This window comes from Crocodylus siamensis, chromosome 3, assembly GCF_052110815.1.
Source record: "Crocodylus siamensis isolate JL-2025a chromosome 3, ASM5211081v1, whole genome shotgun sequence".
In the NCBI taxonomy this organism is placed as follows: Eukaryota; Metazoa; Chordata; order Crocodylia; family Crocodylidae; genus Crocodylus; species Crocodylus siamensis.
The window spans coordinates 150090065-150113731 of NC_143397.1; the positions used below are offsets into that span (position 1 = coordinate 150090065).

Sequence of the window (23667 nt, forward strand, 5' to 3'; positions counted from 1 at the left end):
CCCAGTGTTGGCAGGTCATCATGTTGGTAGCAAAGCACTGTGAAATGATCAGCCACTTCAGTTTATTTTGAACACATTTCGGTCTACTATATTTGGTCTAGATAATGCTTTAGGACCATGTATATGATTCTGTACACTGCTACTATCACACTAACCTCACAGTTTTAAGGTTCAAGATTTTTAATATATACATATATACACACAGAATACAATCATACCTACATGGATATAATTTAGCTCATGCACAGCTGTATTATGGTAATGTTATTTCTTGCATGTTATCAGATTTAGGATTTTATCTTTCTTCTTGCCTCAACATTGGTGTGCGTATGCAGGTGTAAGATGATCAGTCACTTAAAAATTTTTTCTTACCTAGTGAATTTTATATATTATGGTTGTTCACTGACAATAAAAGGTCACCGTCATAGTTTAACGATGGTAGTACACTGCCAACTACTCTATGCTAATACCGTGTTGATTAATTTGGCATCTTTATCATACCCATTGGGCCAAAATAAATTTGGCACTTCATTTCAGGAAAGGTGAAAGTAAAGTAAATCGAAAACAAAAAATGACTAAGGGCTAAACTACCTGAAAACAGAAATTAATAGAATAATCTTGGCAAACTCCACATAAAAGGAGGAAAGGTTTCTGCTAGTATAAAAGAACAGTGACATCTTGTGGGGATAGAGAGAAATAGTTATTCATAAGGTCACAGCAAACTAGTCTGATGATAATGTTTGTGCACTGAAAATAATCACTCCTACAAAAGTTTAATACATATACCATAAATAGTGTTTGGTAGAAATTAGGCTTTATTGCTTTTATAAAGAAGAATGAAAGGTTAAAAAAAATAAGAAGCAGGTAACTGGTAAAAAAAATTCTCAAAATGAAACAAATGGAGCGTAGTGCAGTTCAAACAGCTCTGCAACAGCTTTGTTTTATGAAAGTGGTTAGATTGTTAATCATTGCAAAAGTTTCACTCATACAACATTGTAATAAATGATTTAAGGGACATGTCAGACGCAAGGAATTATGTCAAAAAGACAGTCAAACAAAAAATATCTGTGATAAAAATAACATCAATATAAAGTGTTTTAAAAAGTGTACAAATAAATATCATTTTAATAAAGAAGTATGGATAATTATGCTTTTTCTTTCAGTAGATGATGGACCATGCCAAATAATCTGTCATATGTATTGCATAAAAAGCAATTTTTTCTACCACAATGGGAAATAAAATAACAGATAGCCTGCATCCCAATACAGTACATATGGTTGAGACCTTCATATTGTATCAGAAGAGTGAATATCACTTTCTGGGCCAGATCTTCAGCTGGCATAAACAGTCATAGGTCCAGGGAAGAACCATGACAATTTAAAGCAGACAAGGAAGATCTTGCCTCAGTTCTTTTGTAACTAACAATCTGGATTATAAAAACATAAACATTACATCTTGAAAAATGATATATTTTCCTACCATAACATAAAACGTTCATCTCATTTCTTTTTACCTGAGTAACCTAAGTAAACAGATTACAAGGCAATTTAAACATAGTCGCTAATACAAGGTTTATAGGACTTCTGATATATAGAAATGCACCTTGACACTATCTATTTGCAGTTTTACAAATACAAAATGGCTAGGAATTTTTAAAACATTTACTGAACAGCAATGTCTTTGATGTTCTGTACAAATCAGTAGGTGCAATGGAATTATGTACAGGAATTTTTACAGATTTTGTGCAACTTGGCTTTCATGTGCATTTAAAGAACTGCTGTCAATATCACAGAATTCACGTCTCTGTTAATATTTACCAGTGCCAGGAATGGAGATCACAGAAAAGAGGACAACAGCTCCTAAAGTAATACTGTGCTATGAAGACATCTGTACATAATTCAAATAGTGCATATTATCCATGTTTGATGACGAGTAATATATAGCAGCAAATACAGACAATGGCATTTACAGATTCTAGGTTTGTGGTATTGTATTTAAACAGGAATGAATATTTGTATATATAAACATCAAGGAAAGAACTGGAATTTGTTGGGAAATAATGTAATATTAAGCTTTCAGTTCAACTTGCAGAAGATTAGTGCAGTAGGAAAAAATCCTTTACAACAGAAACAAAACCATTCAAAAGCATTGTCAACTCAAAGGTTAATTCAGTTTATTTCATAACTGTAGCAACTGGAAGTTAAAGAAAAACCAACATAACAATGAAGATTAGTTTATATTTGATGGTAAAGTGTACTTCTCTACAAGTACCTGTCAGACATTCCCTCCTTTTTTTTGTGCTCTGTTCACTTCACTTTTCTTTTTTTTTTTGTTTTTATTTCTTTAACATTTTACATATTTGCTCTCATTGAAGCACAAGGAGTCTGCTTAAGCAATTCTCAGTGCCTTGGTGGAAAAAACTGTAGGAATATAGTCATTTTTACGAGGTAAGCTTGGAGTAACTTGGAGGAGAAAATTTACGCTTCAAGTACTTGAGTATGTAAAGTGGAAGACAGCTTACAACAGTGATTGCTGACACTTTCCACAGGAAGGTCACAGTTGTGATAAAGGCAACATCTGTGGAAATAAAAATAAATTATAAGATGATAACACAGATTGCTGGGACTTCCACATTGCAAAGTAAATATATATTTTTAAATTGTTATCCTATTTTACTATTTAAGACCTTACTATAAAGAAATATACTGTCTATATTTGAAAAACACTTTTTAAAAATGCATTTAGTTTTTGATAATGTGGATTAATCAATTATGGACAGCAATAACTATTTTAGAATCTCTCTGATGCTGAGGAAAATCACCAAAGCAGCATAAAGCATAAGAAGTGGGGACAGAATCTCATCTGAAAAATTGTATATTGACAATATAAAAAGCTGTAGGTTCTTGCTCAGTTTTTTTTCACTGATACTGATAATATTTTTTGCTACTGATGCATATTTGGTATTTCCAGTCAGTGTTGCTTGGATTTAGAACATATTTATGCTAAGATTTCAACTCCCTCATGCATTTGTTAGGACAAGTTTCTCATTTTTCTTTTGATCTTAGAATGATTTCCTCAGAAATAATATAATTCACATACCAAAACTGTAATATAAAATATTTTGCAGCTTTCCCTTCCATTTTAAGATTGCTTAAATATTTAATTTTATATGAAATAGGCACACATACACACAATATTCCTTTTAGTTTGGAGGCAGAAATTCACATTAGGCACAGCATTTACTGTTATTGCTAGGGGTGCACCAACAGAGATTTTGGAGGCCAAAACCAATAGCTGATTTTTAAGGAGGCATATTTGCTGATACAGATCCAATTTCCAATACTGAGCCCAGCAGCTAGAAGAGCTGTGTGCAGCTGGTAAGTTTGCTGTGGTGGAAGGTCAGGGGGAGGGAAGGGGAACGGGGGCAGATCAAGGTGCCTCCACAGAGGGAGGAGCAGGGCTGGGGCAGGGCACAGGATGGAGCTGCAGCTCCTCTGGGGGTTGCAGGGATGGGGGACAGCTCCTGCTGCTGCGTGCACTCTAAGAGGGCACGGGGGCGGTGCCGTGTGCTCCCAGATCTGCATGGGGTGGGGTGGAGCGGCTGCCACCGCAGGCTGGGGGGAGTTGTTGGCAGGCAATGGTGGTGCTGGGAAGGAGCTATGGGGGGGGGCTACAGCCACCCCAAAATTCACCATAGCCCCCTCTGCCCCCCCAGCATCACCACCATCCAACCGGAGCGCAGCCCTGGGCCCCACACGTAAACCAGAAAGAGCCTGGTGCCACCCCAGCCTCTGCCCACAGCGGCAGCCTGCCCTGCCCCACCCCGCCCCTATCTGGGGCCATACGCCCACTTTCCCCAGTGCCCTCCTGGGGTGTGTGCAGTGGCGGGGGCTGTCCCTCCCCGCCCACAGGCCCCAGACAAGCTGCAGCTCCATCCCACGCCCTGCCCTGCCCCGCCTGGGCTAGGCAGCCCTAGCCCCACTCCCTCCCTCACTGTGGGAGAGTGTTGATCTGCCCCCCATGCCCCTTCTGTCTCCCCTTCCCTTCCACCACAACAGACTTACCAGGTGCACACAGTTTTTCAAGCTACCAGGCTATGCTCTTCACCGCCTACATGCTGTGCTGCTGTTGCGTGCATGCATGGGCATTTAATCGGCCAAATTATCGGCAACATCAGGCTGATTTCTGATATAGTCAGTTTTCTTTATATTGGTGCCAATGCGATATCAGACCTATGTATTGGTGCACCTCTAGTTATTGCCATGAGCAGCAATCCAAGCCTTTTTTGTTATGTATGGAGAAATGTTGGTGGTAGAAATAAAGATCAAGTCAGAAGAATCAAATCATTCTGGTTCTTCATTGCAATTATTTGAAGAGACAGGGTGACTTACATTATTCTTATTTAATTAGCAATTCTAGATACCTCAATTCTTTTTTCAATATTCTGTATTGGCTAGAACAGGGGGTTGCAACATATGACTGGCAGAGCTACTTCAAGGCTTTGCCTGTCCCTGTACACCCGGGGTGGGCAATTATTTGGGCTGGAGGGCCACTTAATGAATTCTGGTGAGCTGTTGAGGGCTGCTCATGCAAACACACACTCACATACACATACACATGCTCCCAGCAGCTGGGCCAAGGATGGTGCAAGAGCCACAGCAGAAGTGAAAGCATAATCCTACCTGGGGCTGTAGTGTTTTATCTCTGCTCTTTCCCATCTCCCTCCCTGCGCTTCCCAGCTTGGCTGACACTGGCAGGCAGGAACATGGCTAAGAGTTGTGCTGTGCCAGGGGCAGGGCCATGGCATTTTCAGCTCCCATGGAGCCAGGTTGCAGAGGGCCAAGGCGGGGGTTATTTTCTCCCCTTCATCCGCCCCCTTTGCTGCACAGTGCTGGGCAGGTGGACGGGGCTCTGGGCTCTGCTGGCACTGTAGGGGATGCTGGGTGGAAGAAGCCCTGCACACCTGGCACCACAGGTTCACACTCCATTTCTCAGGCTCCTGGGCAGTACTAGGAGGGTGTGCTGGCCTGCTTCCATCCAGGGTCCCCTGTGGCACCAGAAGAGGCTGGAGCTGGAGCTGCGACCCTCACGCCTGTCAACTGAGTCTATCTGGCCTGCAGGCGGACGGTGGCTCTAGCCTCTGTTGGTGCTGTGGGCTGGACAGAATCAATTGGGGAGATGGATATGGCCTGCAGGCCAAATTTTGCCCATCCCTGCTGTACATACACCAGGGATGAGCAGCAAGAAACTGTCCTGGGGCCAGGGAGCTGAAAGCTGTGCATCTCCCTAAGCCCCCTTTCTCTTCCCCAAGGCTGTGGTATGAGCACAGCTTCAGCCAGAAGGGAGTTATGTTGGGGCAGCAGGAGCAGTATGGAGGCAATGTCCAGCTCCTCAGCCCTGTCACAACTTCCTTCTGGCTGGAATCTGTGCTTCCGCTGCATCTGGGGAGCAGGGGGCTGGGTGAAGCTGGAGGGTAGCTGCGCCAGGGCTGGGGAGCTGGATGCTGTTTCCATGCTGCTACCACTCCTCCCCAACCCCTGCCCTCTGCCCCCCACCAGATCATTTCAAATACAGAAATTATCATGACTGATTTTTAACCCAAGAAAAGGCCACAAAACCTTTGGCAAATATGTTCCTATTCATATGCATAATGTATAAGTGAGCATATTTAAGAAACCAGGGTTTTCTTGTACATACACACTTGAAACAGCAATGCCTTTAAGTGAGATTGTTTCTTCATGGAATTATTTTTTTGAAGGAAACTGTAATTCCACCTACCTAAGAAAGCTCCAAAAGACACTCTGCCTATACCTGTTTCAAAAAGAGCAAATAAGAGAGAAAAGGACAGATTTATAGAAATAAAACAGGAAACTAGAAAAAAGCAACTATACTAAAAGAAATATGAGAGAGATCATAAATATATGATTAGTGGTGTTAATTGGAGGACTGCTTCCTGCAACTGTCATTCAAAATAGTCATTACCAATGAGATGCTGCATGATGAAGCCAAATATTTTAGGTCTTTCTAATTATACTAGGTTATGTCTTATTACTTGGAGAAGTTCAATATGCCTGTTCAAAAGACATAATAAAAGACTAATGTTGCTTTAGTTAAAAGTTCTTGTTTGTATAAACAAATGGAGGAGAACATTGTTTATGTGCATATATTAGTGAAATCCAGCACTATCGGACTGGATTATCTTCCCCAAGTATATAAATTAGTTTAACCGTGGGCTGAATGGGCTTCACGATCTTAATTCACACTTGTTTCAGGAATGTCAAGTTAGCTACCAACAAATACCCTGACAGATAAACAAACTTTGACAGATAAAGATACTTTGACAGATAAAGTGAAAGTAACTATTAAATTGGTGTGGTAAAACAAGAAATGTGCGCGTATATTCAGACTAGTCAGACTACCTATTTTGTGTAAGACACTGGCCATCACCAGCCAAAAAGCATATTTATGTTTCTTAAATATTTATGATTATTAATTGTTTTGATCTGGGAAAAATCATTTTAGCATGCCATACACTACGGATGAGCTGGATGCTGGAATAAGAACAGCAAAACAGCTGGACTTGAAGACATATGCACAAAGCAGATAAAACCCTTGATCCCACAAGCAAATTATGGGTATAATGCCATTTTTAACAATTGTTCATCAACCCTTAGAATACCTACACTAAGGTGACAGTCCCATTTAATAGCTCTATTAAAGCCAGGGAAGGATGCATCTGGCCCAGGGAACTTTACACCAGTGTCACTTCTGTGCCATCTTTACAAACTTTACAAATTTCTTATTCTCAATCACCTTTCACCTCCTATCAAACAACATCTAATAACAGAAGAAGCCAGATTCAGACCAGGAAAGTCCTGCAATAGCCAAACACTAAACATCATACAGCATACAGAAGATGGATTTGAGATAGGGATGATAACAGGTGCTGTGTTTGTAGACTTATCAGTGGCATATGACAGAGTCAATGACTGAAACCTGCTTGCCAAAGTCTACAGTATGATGCACAACTACCACCTAGTGCAGCTCATCCAAACTCTTTTGGAAAATATACATTTTTACACGGAACTGTGTAAGAAACGGAGCCTCTGGAAATGGCCTCCCATAGAGTAGTGTGCTAGCATCAATCCTTTTTAATGTATATACCAAAGACCAAACCTTGTAGAGTAATACAAGGAGCTTCATATATGCTGATGATCTATGCATCACAGCACAAGAGAAGAACTTTATCACTATCGAGACCAGATTGACATGTGGACTGAGCAACCTCTCAGATTATTACAGTAAGAACCAGCTTCATGCCAACCCAACCAAGATGAAGGTCACAGCTTTTCATGTACGTCATAGAGAAGCCAAGCGGAAATTACACGTTATTTGGGATGGAATCCCACTGACTAATCACCTAAACCCCATGTACGTGGGGGTTACAGTGGACTGAACACTTATGTTCAAAGCATACTAGAGAAGATGAAAGGGAAAGTTAGCACACACAACAACATACTTTAAAAATTGTTCACCTCAAAGCAGGGAGTGAACTTAGCTACATTATGAACCACTGCTGTTGCCTTGTGTTACTACACTGCAGAGTATGCATGTCCAGTATAAGAATGATCAGTCGATGCCAAGAAAAGAGACCCAGTTCTAAACAATAGCTTTTGTGACATACCAGGATGTCTAAAGTCAACACCAAAGGATAGCATGTGCTTACTGGCTGGTATTGCATAATCTGATACCTAATGGCTTAAAGTATGAAAGAGTTTTGTTGTGCTAGGAAGGAAAGATTATGTGAAATCAGGTGTTCTGAAATGGACCCAGAACCACAGGAGGATCTTCTAAGAGAGGTACATCTACACTGGCCAGCGTGGTGATGCCTAAATTGCCTGTGTGTGCAAAGTGGAAGATCAAAACCAAACATAAGCAAATGGGACTAACTCTAATGACATGAATATACACAAGTATGGTGAAGTACGTTCTATCAAATATCGCTGTCTACCATCAGCTCAGAAACAAAACAAAGAGAAAGCCCAATCAGGGAAGAGCCAAAAGAATTCAGAACTGAAGACCAATATTGCAAAATTGATATGTTCATGGCAACATCATTAAAATGCAACTCCCTTGAGCTATGGTGAGAAACTGGAATACCCACCACAGAGGAGAGTCACACAAGTTATTACATACCATATGTGTACAGTGGCTACAAGAGAACATTTGGAATTTGAGAGAGAGAAAGAAAAGGAGATACTTCTAATAAAGGTACTCCTCACTTAACGTCATTCCAGTTAATGTTGTTTTGTTATTACGTCGCTGACCGATTAGAGAACATGCTCATTTAAAGTTGTGCAATGTTTGGTTATAACGTTGTTTGGCCACCGCCTGCTGGTAGGTAACTACTGTGACATAACGGGATTCACTTAACATCATTTTGCTTAAAGTTGCATTTTTCAAGAACATAACTACAATGTTAAACGAGGAGTAGCTGTACTTACAATCTGCCAGTTAATGCTTAAGCTTAAGAATGCTTAAGAAAGACTTCATTTCTGAAAAAAATTGCAGTTTTTTACTAAATAGATATTATTTGCCTGAATTCATTCCTATCTATAGACTATCTGATGTCAGACAAATACTGACACAAGTTTTTAGTGATTTTTACTCCTTTTTGTACTGTAGGGCCTGCAGAGTAGAGATGGGGGAGCTGGATTCTATTCCTCTTGTATTATCCTCACCAGAATTATTTTCTTAATATCCATTCTACTGGTGGCTGAACAGCAGAAATACTGAGGGATAATTTAAGTCAAACACAGCTGAAGAGTCCATCTAGAGTCTCAGATCCCAGGCAAAGCTTGTGAAATTCCATTTAAAAAATGCACACTCCTTGACTCCCTTTGCCATGTAAATTGAGTATTTTTCTCACACAGTCAAATTTGGAAGAAATATACTTTAAATATTACTATGTGCATTTTAACAACAAAGTATGCCTTATACAGTAGGGTGATGTACAAAGCATCTTTCTAGATATATTAGTAGGGCCCTGAGACAAAACTAAGGCACGCTAGAATTTAAGAGAAACAAAACTAAGCCTGACCTACCTCTGAAACTATCTGCTGCAAAGGATTTTACAACAAAACTACTTGTCTTACATGCTAATCCATCTAGTTTAGCTCTCTAATGCTTTATTTAGCTTTAACGCTCTTGGATGGATCTAAGGAGACCTCACTCGGTCGGGTTTCTTCCAGGAATAAAGATAATAAAACCTTCAGCTCCATGCAAGGTCCAAAACTTTGGCAACCTCAAATATCTCTCTAACTTTAAAAATACACATGCAAAATGCTGCCTTACTGCACTACTCTTATTTTAAGAGGCTAGCTGATTTAGATTGCAAAATAATTAATATTGTCTTATATAATATTATATTATTAATTAGTATCGTCTTAGTCTGGAGTGAGAATATGACTGCAAATACTTTAGGGTAGGGACTTCTGTATGTGGAAAATGCTTAGAGTAAGTGGCACTGTACTCCAAACACCACTGCCATCAGTCATTACAACATACTGTGATTAAGAAATGTCCACTGCAGGTCATATCTAAGCTGAACAGCCACATATCTTTCTTTTAATAGACATTAGCTAATGATAATATTCCTGAGGAAGTTTTGCTAACTATAAAGGAACATTTTTTTAAACCAATACTTGAAAAATATTTTTAAAAGTGTCTTTTGGGATTGTATCTGCCACTTTATCAAATACACTTAAATATTAATTACTGAATATTAACATGCATTTCATCTACCTATAGAAAAATCTCATATGGAAACATGAAATCAACTTCCATCTCTGAAAACTTTCAAGAAGAGCAGGTTAGACAGACATTTGGGATGATTTAGTAAAAGGATGATTCTGCCTTGAGCAGCAAGATGGATTAGATGATCTCCTGAGGTCCCTTCCAGCCCTACTTTCCTATGATCTTAAGTTGCTTATATTTTATTTATCATTGCAGAACTGTTTTTTATCTTACAGAAATAAAAATATGCAAATATCCAAAAGCTGTTTTAAATCTGCCTTATAAGAGCTTTGAAAGCTGATGCTTTTAAAGATTTTTTTAAATTAAATCGCATACAATTTCAGTACTGTCCATCTAACAACTTAAAGGCAAGGAAGAATGCTTTGCATTTGAAAACTTGTCTAACCTTATCCCAACTATATAGTAGTTATCACCCTAAGAAATCCTTGCCCGTCGTACAATTCCTGGACCATCATGGCTAGAACATCACTCTAACTTTAATGATTTAAAGCTGATTCAAGATGACAGCAGCTTGCATTATCCTTGAAATGAAGCACAATGAGAAAAAGCACGTGCACACTGAGAAAAAGACTGTATAGATAAACTATGTAAAAAATAGTTACAAATTTTTGCTACAAATCCTGAAGAGAATGAAGAAAGTACTGAAGCGGTTTCACAAAAATACATAAATATTTGCAACGTAACATGTAAAAAAAGATTAAAAACAACTATTTTAGAAAACTTACTTGCTGAGCCAAAGATATTCTACCGCTACTCACCAAAATATTCATTTAGAAATGCAAGGGAGGCCACATAGCAGCCAAGACTGAGGAATTCAGCCACCACCATTAACCAGTGCCATGTTCGTATGGTCAGTGCAACCATCAAGAGCTCAGTCAAGATTAGGGCAGTAAAGGAAATGGCAACAACATGCACAAATTCTGATTCAAAAAGCAGCAGGGCTCCATACATCAGAATACCACCTGAAAAAGGCATACAAAGTTATAGATTCATTGTGTGACTATATTTTGGTTTGGTGTTCTTTTCAATTGCAAGGTAAATACTGGATCAGTTAATTTGAAAGTCTTCTCCATTCATTTCTTATGTGAGACTATCACTAATATTTTTTCCACTCTGTGTGTACAATAGTAAAACCAGAACAAGACTGTAAGATAATAAAATAATACTATCAGAAAATTAAACACATTTTAGTGTAATATATCTGATCAACCATTAATTACATTTTCAACAATATCTCATTTATTTGTAGCATTAGCCAAAATGAACTTAATTACTTTTAACTGATGACATAATTCAGATTTTTAAAATAGTACTTCTGTCATTCCATGAAAGAAAACTACTGTGTAGCATATGCAACATGATAAGCACTCGTTAAAATTTTTCTGGATTAACATTTAATTAAAAACAGGTCAGTTTTTAGGCGACATGCATCAATAAAAATACCAATCCATGCTGCATTGTGAATAGGCCTGGCACAATGCTAGAATATCGATTTACGAGATAAAAAGAAAGCAATATATATAACTGTTGATGAAATTTTAAGCTTTGGGAATTTAACCTGGAGCTGAAAAACAATATTGTTAATAGTAGACAAAAAATCTTTAGTTCAGTAAAATTAGGGATCTCTCCTACCTTGGTAAATACTGATTAAAACCCAGATGAAGAAGGTCTTAAAAGACAAGGATCTTCCCTAAAGGAAACAGGTAAGACAGGTTAGTTAAGTACAGTAGAAAAATCTACTTGATCCATGGATTTTTGAAGTAGCTCAGCACTGTAGAGCCATTCCAGTTACACTTTGCAAGGCATAACTTCTTAATTTTACAACTGTAGTGAGCATTTTCATGTGATCTGGGCTGTAAAGTTTCCACTGGCTTCAGGATTAGCTTTGGATTTGTGTGGAGAGGCCAATATTGGGGGTACAATAATGGAACAAATAAAAGACCTACACTTGAGATTGCACTGCTATTGCTTCCTTTCTTCAGAAGGGCTAGTTACAATAAAGTGTTACTTGTTTGCTTATTTTTTTGGTATTTATACCCGTTGTCTCTGCTATATACATGAGAGCTAAACAGTAGTTTGGAACTGCCAACTTGAATCTCAAAATATAAAACAAAACTGTAGTTAGTATGGTCTAGTATATTCTAACTCTCCATTTTGAATGTCAGACAGCTATTTGCTAAGAAACAGTGTCCACAGTGCCAACTGAAACACATAATATGGCTTATTACACTAAAGACTCATAGATGATTTCCTTGCCCAATAAGGAAATATTGTCTTCTTGTGACAGTAAACAAGCCATGGGCCCAATCAAAATGACCTGTCTAAATTGAATAAATAAAATGTGACTAATATTGTGTGCTCAGGACTTGCATTGTGTGAGGGGATTTGGATTTTATAGGGAAGAAAGTGCAAACACAGAAAATAAAAGGAGGCATAAAACAACTATTTGTGCCCATGAAAAAGGCAATCATACCAGCAAAAATATGGATCACCATTCAGAAGAAAAAGGTATTTCAAAACAGCATGGCCATAGCCAGCCACAAATTAACCCACTATTGCTCTGGGTTGAGACTAAGAAGCACTTTCCTGGACTGGTACAGCTAAAGGTGGGAAATTGTTATTCTTCCATGTTGCCTGCAATAGTGGTACCAAAGTAAGCAAATATGAAAAACTTCTAGTCCAGGTAAGAGCACACTGAATGCAGTTATCTAAATGATTATACAGCCATTGCAAAACATATCCACAGCAAACAAAGGGAAAAGAGACATTCTAAGAAGAATCTTGTATGGATCTCACATAAAGGCCTGGATGTTATGTGAGCATGGCTAGAGCCTAGAGCATGGCTCTTCTGGCCCACAGATTAACAGTCCACAGAGATAGTTGTAAAAAGTTTACAGAAGTGGTATCTTGGGACTCAATTCACCCCCATGGGTTTAGAAAGAGGTGTGGAATTTGTGCACCTCTATGCCTTTGAAGGCACCTGGCACAAGGAGGGAGATTCATACCTTTGCCGGTGGTGAGAGCAATGACACCTATCCTCTGAGTTTCATCAGGGATATATGGGTGGGATTCCACAAGAGCCATGGTGGCTGAGGTGCTGAACCCAGGTAGAGGCATGCAGCCATACTAAGCTGCTCTCACCTTCTCTTTCAACTTTGCCGGCTTGTTCCGATTCCCTGGACAGAGCAGCCTGGGTTACTGCACCTCTCCCCCTACCACAGGACCTTTCCAGCGCTAGCATGTCCCAGAAAATGAACCAAACCATAAGAATCTGACTTCTATCCCATGTCAATATGTAAGCAACAGTAGGAGAGGTATTCAGCTGCATAGTATCGGCAAAGATTTATGTTAGTGTCTATAATATAAAAAAGGATATGCAGAAATATGTTTGTTTCATATTGCTATGATCTTAGAGCAATACAATCATGAGCGTCTATAACAAATACTCACAAGAGAATTACATTGTACTGCTAGAGCCAAATACAAATCTTGTAAAACATGAGTCATTTGTGCATTACTGATCACACAATATTTTAACCAGAAATATTACTCAGTAGTTCTCAAGTTTCCCCACATGCTCATTTTTTATTTCCTAAAAGAGTATTACGGGCACTATCAATTTGAAATATGCTTCTGTGGATGCCAAGCCATGGAACCCAAGAATTTAGAGCCTTCAAGCTTTCTGGCTTCTGCTTTAAGAAAAGTATAATTTGTCTTTCAGTGATTTGTTGCAGCAAGTCACAGACCCTCAGGGTGCATATAAGCATTCAAATGAACCAGTGGAAATTAAACAGTTTAGACTAAGAGGTGGAAAATACTACCAGTTGAAGGTCAGGCAAGCTACAGACGCACTGTGCTACAGATGGCATCCAGCCAGGGGGCCCAGAGCACACATCCCAGCATGCCTGGAGACAGGTGGCCACACGGCGGGAGCAAGTCAGGGCTGACTGACTGTGGCCCATAGGGACCATGCCTCATTCTTAACAACATCCTCTCCCTCCTAGCTTCTCAGCTGTTAGGCTATCAGAGAGCAGTCCTCAAGGGGTCTCTTATCTTTTGAGGCTGGGGCTCTTGCCATGGAGTGGGGGACTTTCATGACAGCGATTCTAGGGTTCTGGCTGCAGGAAGCCCCACTACTGCCACTGGAGCTTAGGACTCTCAAGTCCTGCCAGGGAGAGCATCTTCCTGATTTCAAAGCATGTGCCAGCAGCCTTGCATAAGGAGTTGGAGGTGCAGGACTCTGAAGTGCCATGAGGGAGTGATGCTCTCCCTGTGGAGCACTTCTAGCCAGCACTCACAGCTCTGTGCATGGGCCTGCAGGTACAGGCTTTCAAGTGCTGTGAGTGAGGAGAGGCTCTTTCCCCATGCAGCACTTGAGAGCTCTGCACCTGAAGCCCCCATGTTGCCAGGGTGCTAGCAGGTCTGGGGGGGCTGGCAGGTGGCTCTCCCACCTGCTTGGGGAGGGGTGGAGGTAACGGCTGCACAGCCCTGGGGCTGTGGAGAGGGTCTGGGCTTTTCGGGCCCTAGGGATGACAGGGGAAGGGGTTTGGTCTGCGACTCAGCCAGACCAAACCCCTGGTTGAGTCACAGACTGTCCCTCTTTGGAAGGGAGAGAGGAGGAGAAGCAATACCTGGAGGACAACAGAGAAGCTTCTACCAACATGGGACCTGTACAAGCTTTTGTTAACCTGACTAATCCGTATTGCACTAAGATTAAACTTTGCCAGTCTGGGTTTAACTTTCCACCCAGTGCAGCATTTTTAGACCAGATTAAGCGCTGTGAATGCATGTATGCTAAACATTTCTACCACACTAAAAACAGTTCTACTGATAGAAGTGTAATGCTTCGCTACACCCTAAGTTACCTTCTACAAATATTGTCTTTGGAAATCAGCTCCTTTCATATAACACCAGCAGATTTGAATGACAAAGCTCATGACTATCTTTGGTAATAGCAAGTGGGTTTGAGCAGTCCTAGGATGACTAGCATGGGCTGAAGGCTCTGAAAGCTTTGAAATATTAATTAAAGTAAAATAAATGAGAAAACAATTGAGCTCCTATATGTGTGCAAAGAGCCTGCTCTGACATGCTGGAAATCCAGCAAGTCAGAGCAGACTCGATTAACTGAGTCTGCTGCAGCACGGAAATTAGTGTGGCTTGCTAATTAAAGTGCTCAGTGCCATGTCTGGGAACACATGTAAAAATGCCAGTAATTCCCTTTTCCCTAGAAGTAACACACCCTAGTTTAAATTTGAAGTAAAAGGTCCTGAAGAGTTTGGTCCATCAGGCTCTGAGAATGTCTCCATAAACCCCTACAACTTGAGAAATCTTTGGAGATGCTGGCATACAAATTAACTTTTGAGGGTTTATTAATAACTGTGTTAGGAAAGAGGTACATTTGCATGGTTTGAGCTTGTGAGGGGGAACAAAAGAAGTTGTGGCATTTCAGGTTTCTTTGGGATAACTTTATTTAGGATGAAAGTTTACCAAGCATGAAGCCAGAGTCCCAGAATTATAGGGTAAACATAGACTTTGTATAGTCATTAGGGGTTGACTTTGAAAACTTCCTGCAACCTCTAAAGTTAGGCCAAAGACATTATAGTTTAAAGTGGTGCTTGTACTCCAAAGAGAACCACTGCATTAAATCAGGAGGCAACATCCTACAAATGTGTCAGCTACTGTACAAAATGGAGGTTGAAAGGAAGGCAGGAAGCAGAGATCTAGAATCTGGAACTGGTAGACTGAGAAACAACTGGAGCTAGCAGTCCAATTGACTACTATGATGCAATTATCCAACTTAATGAAAAATAAGGAATTTGGTCTGAAAACTGCTGTTTTCCCAGTTTTTATTCTCTCTTCCATTACTATGTTTTGGCTGCTGAACTCCAAACAGGTTTCTACTGGCCAGGAAGCCTGCCTTTTCTTTTCCAGAGGACAAAACTCCTGACAGGCAAAGATTAGTATTTCTGATGCACCCAATCTCTTTTGGCCAAGGAAGCAGAAGCCCTGAAACCACTTCTAATCTGGGGTGACCTGCACAGCAGATCAGAGAGCAGCAGCATTTTGAAAAGTAGGCAATATTCTATTTTGCAGCAGCTGTGTTCAGGTTTTTAAACAAAGTTCTGGATAACAAAGTAGTGTAGATTTATCACCAGATAAAACTACTGAGAATATAATTGTAGGTCAGGATATTAGATGATAGGAGATATGTGGAATAAATATTTCTTACTGGAACAGTTGATATACAAAATTTCATAGTAAATAAGGCAAAGGATGAAAACTTTATCCACAAGCAGAAGCTGGGTTATGAATAAGGAATTTGTTAGTGGAGCTAAAACAAAAATAAATTATTATTTCCACAGATATTTAGAAATTGCTGGCTATCATATAACCTGGGCTGTTTGTTAAATGACTTAACAGTTCTAGAAAACCAGGCAAGAGAACAAACATTTCCAGGAGTAGCTAACAGATTACAAATAAAAAAAAAAAGCTCTCAAATACTTTTCCCATCTCAAAGGAGTCACCTGAGCTATTGGTGTTGAATGTAAATATTATTATAAAATTCAGTGTACTTACTGTACATTGCACAAAAACATCATGATGAAATAGAAGCTACAGGGGATGCTGTATACTATGTATTCAGGTTAAAAAAATACTTTAAATTTGTATTTCCCTAGAGAAATTACTATTTTAACTGGTATACAGAATGTGCTACACACTTTCAAGTGCAAGTGACAATCCAGTCCCTATTCCAAAGAAATAATCAACTTCTGCTTAAAACCATCAATTTTATTTCAAACCCAACATCTCCAAAAATTTTTATTATAAAATTAAAAAATAATTTAAAACCAGAAAGCCTCCCAGAATTCATATTATTTCACTGGATTTAAAAAATAAATTAAAAAAATAAGAACACCTGGAAATCAGACGGCCTAGGGCTGTGTAAATTTTGATGAGATAAATGGAACAAGACATTCAAAAGCATTAATTTGACCATATCACTATACAACATTGAAGAGTTAAACAAGGATTAGGGTTTCCAGGGTAGAGACCTCAGCTTGCTAACTGGGCAATAACGACCATTTAAAATCCTCATGACCTTTTATTCAAGATGCAAAAAAAGTAGGACAAACACAGACTATTTGAAATACAAAGCAATAAATTAGTCTTTCATTTTAAAAGTATTTTCATTGCCGTTAAGTGTTAAGTTTTTATAAGAAATAGCACTGTTTGACAGTCTTTTAAATAGTGCACAAGATGGAAAGGACTATCCTGTTTGGGGGTAAGAGAAAGAGTGATCTCAAATGATTTTAAGGTAGTACTGATGCACAATTTTAGTTGGATTAATTCAGTCTGCCTGACTTCTGCTGACTTTGCCAAAACATTTTATTTAACAGAGCAAGTTAGACATTTGTTACCTTGCACTACACACAGCACAGGCTTTTGTACAACACTATCTATAGGTTTTCTTATCTGGAATATCTCCACAGAGTAAATATAAAAATCTGTCATGATTTCAACACATACTAGAGCCAAAATAAGTATTCATATTCAAACACGTGGCTTATTCATACCTTTGTGAGATCCTTATAAAGTTCTGGATATAGCAATGCCATTTCTGGTTTCACATCCTGATCCAACACTAAAGAGAAGACTGGGAACATAGTGTATATAGTTGCATACCTGAGGACAAGAGCACAGTGAAATTATGTTAAAATGATTCATTTCTACCCATTTAAACTGATTTATTAATCTCGAATAATTTTATGGCTCTTTTGAGTGAATATGGTTACCCTGACAAGCTCTAGGCAATCCACTTACATATCTTGGCTAAAGCTAACTGACCCATTTTAAAACCTGTCCCATACAGCTTCTGAAAGCTGCCCGTTGTATTAAACTGTATAAAATTATGGATGCAAATATATCAAACAAAAATTTAGATTAATCAGTCACCATACTAATCAGCCTCATACTCAGTAATGTACATTTGACAAAGTATTTTGATGACAAAGGATATGACAATGAACTTACTGTAGCATTTAAGTTTATAATTCTTAGCATCTTTATTAAAAATAATATAGAAACAAGTGCTGTCCTGTCCCTGTCCCTCAGGTGGTTTAGAAGTCTTAACAGCACAAGTGGAGTGGATTGTTACTACCAGTGTGTACATGCTGATATACAATTACTGGATTTGAAACCAAATATACAGGCAGTCCTCAGACTTACGACACAATTGGTTCCTGAAAACCACGTCTTAAATCAAAACTTTGTACACTCAATCAATTATAGATGAGTAATATAGCTACACTAATGTATTTATATTGTAAACAGAATCATATTGATTTGGAAGGACTTCTTTAAGGAGAAGGGCTGGATGTTTTGAAGGGCTCTTGGTTGGACTTTTTGAAGGGTTCTTGGCTGCAGTCTTCTCAGGAGTCTTGGCTGCAGGTTTTTCTGGAGTCTTGTCTGCTTTCTTAAAGTGTCCAAGGAAGTTTGGACAGATGTTCTCCAGGGAGATGTGTGATGCAGTGAACTTGTTCACTGGCATGGCTTGGCATCAGATCAAGTGTTGTAAAGTTGAAACTGACATCAGAAAGTTGAAACAGGATATCAGTTTATAAACATTGTAAGTGTGAAATGCTGTAACTTGAAACGTTGTAAGTTGAGGACTGCCTGTAATTTATTTTTGTTGTGATGGGCTCATGATTTTGAGAGCACTTTGAATATTTTTAATATACACCTATGCGGTGCCTAATGTATGCCAGGGATAACAGGTTCCAAACTTGCCTGAAGGCTCTAGATACTCTTGTAATAAAAATAAGGGCTATAAAAGAAGCTGTTAGTAAAGAGAGGGCGCAGGGCATGGAGGGAGACCCAGATCCAGACCCTTACCCTCATGCTTGTTGTTACTAAGTGATCCCAGAGCAAAAACTGACAAAGCAGCGCCTTGAAGTCGTTAGATGCTTCCCTTTCTGAGTGGAGGCAGCAGTTTTGGAGACTGCTTCTTGTGGAAGACAGTCATAACTACTAACCTTTGCAGAAATAGGAGGGATGAGTATCTTACTGATCAGTGCACTGCTACTCTGCCTGTCTCCTATGGCTGGCGGCAGCAGCGGTGAACTTCTCTGCCATGGCAAAGACTCCCGGTATGGAGGATCCTGGCAAACTCTCATAGTCAGCACTTGGGATGGGTGTCCCTGCACTGTACCCTAGTTATGATACTGTTCCAGACTTAGAAAGGAAACCCAGGAAACTGCCTGGGAGTGACAGGAAAATGTCCACATACATGACTGGAAGGTGCTAACACTAAGGTGGCTTAGATTTTTATCCTTTGGTAGGTTTATTTGGATGCAAACTCACTTGCCTCTGAAGTTGCCACACTATAGGTACTTGGACTGTGGGGCTTAAGATGAAATGTGACACCTCACCAATGCATCTTTATGTCTGCTTTGTTTATTTCTTAGAGGATGAGTTTTATTTCTATAAAGCCATGATGATCAGGTGCTTGGTATTTGGTGCTGTTTTGAGAAGTTCACCCTGGAGAGGTAGTAAAGGAGACTGGGCTGGGCTGGAGACTGGGCTGTGACCCTGCATTACGTGTATGGCTATTTGTTCATGCCAGCATCCATTGACAAATTACAAATGTGACAGAAATGATCAATGGTATATATTTTTTAAAAGACCCCCACCCCACCAAAAACAAAGTTAGTTTGGAATGACTTTACTAGGTATTGAAGATTTTGGCTGTAACTTACCCCACCATTAGGAATCCCTGGTACAAAGGAACAGATGCAAAATAGAAGACTGAAGAAAATACAGCCTTGAAAAAGAGAAGACAGCACATTTTAAAACTGAGCATTACTAAATTACTTAAGATGCTTCCATGTGCAGTGCACTACAATTTAAAAAAAAAAAAAAAAATCAGATTCAAGGATTAAATTTAGTTTCACAATAGTATTTTAAATGTAATGACATTAGTGGGTGTTCTACCAAGACAGAAACTGAAATACCTGCATAGTTGAAATAATAAGGCCCCTGTGCATGACAAATTGACCAAGTGCTGCTGATCTTTTGTAACTGTTTCGACCGTGTACCATCAGCAGCCTGCCTATATGTTTAAACTGTGTGATAGAAAAGTCAGCTGCCAAGGAAGCTTGCTTTCCCTCCTAAAACAAAACAAACATATCAAAATCAATGCAGAAATGTCCAGATTGCAGAATTTTCATAATGCAACACTTTGTATGTGTAATATTTCTTCTTCATTATTCAATTTTACCAGCACTGTAGTGTTGAACGCAACATATAATATTCTGTATATACTTTAAGAGTCACTAACTACTGAAGTATAGTTACTCATTCTGAATCATTCACTAAAACACAAATATTGACCTAAAAAATAACCTACAGAGATTTTGTTATTCTTACATTTTTAAAGAGAAAAAAAAGTTAAGTTAGAACAGACTGAAGTTAAGAAGGTATGACACAAAGATTACATTTCTCTTACAGCTTTGACATTTCTTTTAAATACTTAAATATTAGTCTGAAAGTCTGAAAAGTATGGATGCACTATAACACTTGTTTAATTAGGTAGCTTTAAAAAAACCCTTCTAATCCAATTTTGTTGCAATTATAAGTGAGAAAACAAACAATATTACCTTGCCTTCAATTCCAATTCCACAGTCTGCTGCTTGAATCATACTGACATCATTTCCTCCATCACCTGAAAAATGTCACTGCAATATTCAGCTATTCATATTTTTCCCCTTTCATTGTTTTTTTTTTTGTTTGCTTTTTTAGTACTGTACTTATCTTCATTAAATTCTTGATATTAATGCTTGGGTTAAAAGTAATATAGTTTCAAAGGTCAAAATATTTTTCATAAGCATTTTAACTTCCCCCATTCTCTTGCAATGGCATCATTTACTGAAAACCACTAATACTTGTCAGTGAAAGATCTTGAAACACTGGTATGTAATCCTTTGGATTTGCTTTTAATTTACTTCTCCCTGTTGCCATCTATTGGCCAAATTTACCAAGTTCTAATTCCTGAAAATGAAACTGGACCTGACACTTACCTATTGCACATGTGCGTTTTCCAGTGTGGTGTTGTAAGAGTTTCACAATATGGGCTTTCTGGGTGGGTGAACAGCGACAGCACACTACAGCAGGGCACTGGCATGCCAGCTCTACAAACTCATGTTCATAATATTTCAGACAAACCTAGGGAAAAAGGCATCTTACATGACATTCATTCCAAAGTATGAGTGGCACCCCAGTCTGGGCTCATTTCACTATTAAGAAATTAATATCAGAGAAAATGAAATACTACTTTTTTTTTTTTTTAACAGCGTATTGCTTTAATGCTATCAATGTAAGAAATTATGTGTTCACATTTTTTTGAACTTGGCTTATTGTAAACTTTTATAGTTATTTCTTTGGTGTTAACAGAAAAGACAAAACAACTTAGTTATATGAATTGTATTGTATATGTGTTTTATGTTACCGTTCAGTGAACCTTGTTTTTGGTGACAATCCATGAAATAAACAAAATTTTGTTGTCAAGTTGAGGCATTTTTAATTATTGCTCAATTAAACCATACTAGCAACCATGAGGATAATTTAAAGCAGGATTTAAGGAGGATTCTGAAAGCCTTTTTAAATAAATGAAGATAACAATTTCCTTCCTACATACTCTGATGCAGTTAAAAGACATCTGATAGAAACCCAGATCTCACCTCTAGAGAGTCACCAGATATCACCAAGGCACAGTCATGCTTTCTTCTAAAGGCATTTAGTTCTAAGTGAGCTTCTCCTCGATTGGTTACCTTCAATACCAATAAAAACAAAATGGAAGGATTTAATTGCTGAACAACTGTGAATGGAAATATGACAACTTATTTAGAAAACACAAGCAGAAAACATTCCAAGACTTGTTCTCCAATGTGAATGTACCTACATAGCAGTAGGTTTACAACTTCCCCATCGCAGGCGAGAGAATTTAGATGCAAAAGAAATCTTGAAAACACAAAACAAATCTGAGTAGGCAGCTCATTCAGTACCTCACCAAAGTGGTAGTTTATACGGACAAGACATTCAAGTCTGGTAACTCTCAATGAACCCCCAAATTCAGAAAAAAATGATTTAACTTGATAATAAGTAGAACATTTGTGGAATAATGTGATGTTCCCCTATTAATAGTTCTGTTGGTTTAGATGAGAAACTACTCAAGAAGCAAAGAAATATAATTACTAGCACTATATATTTTTTGATTTGGCATTTATACTTGAGAAAGTTTATATTAGTTCACTATACAAGGACTGTTCTGAATCTGAACAACCAGCACAAAGTGACATAAGAGCATGCAGTATTTTTTGGTCACATACATATATCACAGTGTTGAATTAGATTTGTAAAATGCAGAATGAATTCAAAGTTTGGGCAATGGAATTTTCTGGAACAAATTAAAATATTGAACATTCAAAAGATTTCAAATGTACTGGCTTTTATACACAAAGTACTGAATTCTGGGTAGGATTGTTTGAATTACCATTCACAAGAGGGTGGATGAGATAAGTGGACATTTGGTTCCCCAGGGACAAGTAGTGGCAGTGCACCTTGTGCCACTGCTGCTTGTCCCTGGGGAATGCCTATGCCATGTGTGCTTTGGGGCACGGCAAGTTACTTGGAGTGGGGTAGGGGAGGCAGAGGCTAGCATTGGGCTGGCTCCACCAGCCTTACCTGGAGTCCTGGGGTCCTCTTGGGGCTGCAGCAGTGGTGATTCTGCCATGTGGAGGCTGGCTGGCAGCCAGAGCATGGCCCTGGGCAGCCCTGATCCACTTCTGAGCAGTGTGTACTACTACACCTTTTTTCCCTGTGGGTTTTTTTGATCCCTGGATGTCCAGGGGTGAAAAAAACCTGCAGGAAAAAAAGTGGATCAGCGCATGCATGGGCAGCGCTCCCTTGAAGTGCAGAGAACATCTAAATATGCAGTATGTGGCACCACACACATTTGTGGTACCTCATACTGCATTGCTGTGCTAGTCTGAATGCAGCCATAACATTTAAAATTTCTGAGTCTCCACCAGTATACAAAATGGTTTGAAGCAACACTGTATTTGGCTCAAAACCAGAACCAGCCTTCCTGGGACCTGTCTCTCTTCAATAGTAGAAATCATAGATCTGGATCTGGAAACAGTAAGAACTCCTCACAGTGGATTAACTGCATATAAAGATCTGTAGATGTGTTTTAATGCACCCCAACAACAACAGTGACAAAAACTCTTCCTAAAACAGCAGATGTGGAATTCTTTTTCCTTCCTTTCAAAGTTAAACATAATCAGTGGAAAAGTTTTTTATTATTTATGCCACTGGGACTTGGGGAAGGGACAACTATGCTTTCTGGCTGCGTCTACATGAGATGCAGTCATTTAGTACTTGTATAAACTAGTTCAACCCGAGTCACTATGCAGTAACATTGCCAAATGACTTTTTCGTGATGCTGACTGCACACTAGCCCGAGACTATTATGCAGTAGTGTTGTGTCTTGCTTTTTGCCCTGCGACGCTACTGCCCAGTTAGCATCTCAGGTAGACACAGCCAGTATACAGCATTTCAGGGATTGAGAGATGTCCTTACTTGGAGCACAAGAGATGCCACCCTAGGTCAGGCTACAGGTCTAACTCAGTATTCTGTCTCTCACGGTGGCACAGAATGGATGCTAACAGGACATTTATGCAGGGCCTATCCAGTCTGATCTGTTCCCTACACCTCTTCTCTTACAGCTTCCATCATTCAGAGGTATAGGAAGTCCAAACCTGGACCTGTAACTATAGGGCATTTGCACATGTGCT

At 39.1% G+C, this 23667-nt stretch overlaps 1 protein-coding gene across 2 annotated transcripts in view; it reads right to left on the reverse strand.

Annotated features, from left to right (window-relative positions):
- Positions 1 to 226: 226 nt before the first annotated feature.
- The window catches only part of ATP9B (ATPase phospholipid transporting 9B), a 327984-nt gene continuing 304543 nt past the window's right edge, over positions 227 to 23667 (reverse strand). The window contains exons 21-30 of one of the 2 annotated variants that reach the window (XM_090039540.1): positions 21553 to 21642; positions 20893 to 21037; positions 20473 to 20537; positions 19828 to 19983; positions 19573 to 19637; positions 17392 to 17500; positions 11450 to 11507; positions 10576 to 10779; positions 5780 to 5812; positions 227 to 2578 (exon numbers count right to left, since the gene is read on the reverse strand). In XM_090039540.1, the coding sequence (XP_089895666.1) occupies positions 2442 to 2578; positions 5780 to 5812; positions 10576 to 10779; positions 11450 to 11507; positions 17392 to 17500; positions 19573 to 19637; positions 19828 to 19983; positions 20473 to 20537; positions 20893 to 21037; positions 21553 to 21642 (1062 nt within the window). In that variant the 3' untranslated portion in view covers positions 227 to 2441. The remainder of the gene's footprint in view (positions 2579 to 5779; positions 5813 to 10575; positions 10780 to 11449; positions 11508 to 17391; positions 17501 to 19572; positions 19638 to 19827; positions 19984 to 20472; positions 20538 to 20892; positions 21038 to 21552; positions 21643 to 23667) is intronic. The other variant, XM_090039541.1, reaches the window with a different exon arrangement.